Here is a 2893-nt window from a genome sequence, read left to right on the forward strand (position 1 = left end):
TCTTCTTTTCCCCCCCCTCTCCCTCCCCCCCCGCCCGGGGGGGGGGGGGGGGGGGGGGGGGGAGTGAGCGAGCGGCTGTGTGGTACTCAGTTGCTGACTGAAGTTAAACCACAACAGTTGCGCTCAGAGTTATTTCTAGGGATGCCCTGGCCACCTTCTCTGGTCAGCCTTTTGTCCTTCTTATGCCTCTGGGTACCCCTATTTCCACTGTTTACCAGGTCTCCATTATTTCCCATTGAAAAGCATTTAAGGTAATTTTACAGAGGAGGTTCTGTGGAACATGAACACCACCAGAAAGAGGATATGGCTGCCTAAGAAAGGAAACATTAGTCTGTAGGGTTCCAGCCTCAGGAGCTGCAGTAGTGAGAAGGTTTGCAGAGAGGGAGATGCATGGCTGTGAGAAGAGAGAACGGGTCTCATGGTAATGAGACCTAATGCTGCAGCCCTGCAGAAATCAATTCTGCTTTTACAGGGTTCCTAAGTGGTATCCAGTAAGTGGCTCTTATCAACAAATTCGAGAGCTATAGGGGGTACAAAGCAGAGACCCATGGATGGCTATGCTCAAGATCAGCCTTGGTCTATCCAGCTCTGAATTAAAGGATTTTGTCTGTGCTTAGACTGGCTTTTGCAAACTGACTGGGGTGCCTTAAGCCTGTTTACCTCAGCTCTATACTTTCGAGATTTCCCCCCCCACACTTTCCAGATATTGGAGAGTGAACTATATTCTGGGGCAGGAAGGGAGAATTAAAAAAAACCCACCAAAACAAAACCCCCACCCAACCAAAACCAAACCAACCCAAAATGCAAGAAACCCCAATGAAGAACAAATAGAGTGGGAATTTCAAACTGCACACTAAATTAAGCAAACACTTCTGAAGCTTATTTCTGCATCACAGTTCCTCTTGCATGAATGCCATTGGCTTCCCTTCCATGGACCCTCTGATTACTGAAGTTTGTGAAGCACTCAGACAAAGTATATGTGTGACAAACAGGTTCTGACTAATTCTGCCTCAAGAACAGGCCCTTGGATAATATGCCTTTAAGTACCACAGACAGTTTAGCAAATGAATACTTAACTATTGAGTAGCTGGTAATTCAAAGAGAAATGCACATGCAGTGTCTTGACTACTGTAGGCTTCTTATAGGATAAGTGTGCTTTATTTTTATCGCTAAAGACTCAGCAGGTATGTGTATGTACACAGATCCTCAGTTGAATTCTACAGGGTTAATTTTAGCCTAACATCTGGGTATACGTTAAACACAGGGAGTGAAGAAGACGGACCCAGACTCTTCTCAGATGGTTCCCAGAGGCAGGACAAGAGGCAGTGGACACAAACAGAAGTACTTAAAGAACAGGAAGAACTTCTTTGCTGTAAGGGTGGTCAACTACTGGAACAGGTTGCCCAGAGAAGTTGTGGAGTCTCCACCCTTGGAAGTACTCAAAATCCATTTGGGCATGATCCTGAGCGACCGGCTCTAGGTGACCCTGCTTTGAGCAGAGGGTTGGACTAAAAGTCTCCACAGGTGCCTTCCACCCTCAGTAATTCTGTGATTGTATCATACAGTGTTATTCTGCATAAGCAGACTACCATTCATGGAAAATGTTATCTTCTAGCTAACTGTTCTGGTTATTTGTTAGTCAAGATGAACAAATGTTTGTTTCTTCCTTCTTTACTAGATACTATCTTTCAAATCAACAAGAATGATTTTGGAACACAGAAGTATGAACACCGGATAGTTGCCACTCAGAAGAAATAGACTGTTGCAACTGGCAGATAAGGAGAAAGAGAGCAGCATTTGTAGAGACCTTTTCATTTGCACTGAACACCTTTGGGTAAGTGCATATCCTCTTTCCTTCCGTACAGAGGTGCAGCCATCCTGTTCCTTCTGATACAGGTATGTTCACCTAGGAGCAGGTTTTGAACCTAATCATTTTATCTGACACAGGCTAAAGGATAGCGTGTAAAAGTTGTGTCTTAAGATACTCACTAAGAACACTATAGTGCAGAGGAGACTTTGTAATGCTTGTGTAGCGAAGCAAATGGAAGAACAACACAAGTTTATAATACTGTCCTGGTTTCGGCAGGGACAGAGTTAATTTCCTTCCTAGCAGCTGGTACAGTGCTGTGTTTTGGATTTAGGATGAGAACAATGTTGATAACACATGGATGTTTTAGCAGAACATTAAGCAGAACAGTAAGCAGAACATGCTTAGCTGTTGCTAAGCAGTGCTGACACCAGTCAAGGACTTTTCAGCTTCCCATGCTCTACCGACTGAGAAGGCTGGGGGTGCACAAGAAGCCGGGAGGGGGCACAGCCAGGACAGCTGACCCAAACTGGCCAAAGGGATATTCCATACCATGTGATGTCATGCTCCGTACATAAACTGGGAGAAAGCTGGCTGGGGGGGCCGCTGCTCAGGGACTGGCTGGGCATCACTTTCTTTGTATGTTCTTTTTCTTCTTCTTATATTATTATTATATAATAATATAAGACCTCCTGTTTACAAACAGAGAAGGACTGGTGGGAGATGTGGTGGTCAGAGGTCGTCTTGGGCTTAGCGACCATGAAATGGTAGAATTCTCGATTCTTGGTGAAGTAAGGAGGGGGGCCAGCAAAACCGCAATTATATATATAAAATATATAAAATATATAATATAATATATAATATATTATCATATAAAATTATATATTATTGTATGTAAATATATAAAAACCTGGGGAGGTTTACACGGCACCGGGCCTGCTTGCGACAGATGAGTCCAGCTGTCTCACGGGGGGAAAAGGATCATTGCTCATGAATTGGCAGGACTCATTGAGAGGGCTTTAAACTAGGTTCAAAGGGGGAAGGGGATAAAACCAGGCTCACTAGAGATGAGCCTAGGGGTGGCAT

The 2893-nt window shown here is 44.3% G+C and overlaps 1 protein-coding gene across 1 annotated transcript in view; it reads left to right on the forward strand.

Moving 5' to 3' along the window:
• DDX58 (DEAD (Asp-Glu-Ala-Asp) box polypeptide 58) overlaps positions 1 to 2893 on the forward strand; it is a 161187-nt gene that overhangs the window by 141814 nt on the left and 16480 nt on the right. The window contains 3 exon segments of the mRNA XM_009328979.1: positions 1265 to 1454; positions 1679 to 1754; positions 1756 to 1834. Of these exon segments, the coding sequence (XP_009327254.1) occupies positions 1265 to 1454; positions 1679 to 1754; positions 1756 to 1834 (345 nt within the window).

The sequence above is a fragment of the Pygoscelis adeliae genome, unplaced genomic scaffold (genome assembly GCF_000699105.1).
Source record: "Pygoscelis adeliae isolate BGI_AS28 unplaced genomic scaffold, ASM69910v1 Scaffold127, whole genome shotgun sequence".
Lineage (NCBI taxonomy): Eukaryota > Metazoa > Chordata > Aves > Sphenisciformes > Spheniscidae > Pygoscelis > Pygoscelis adeliae.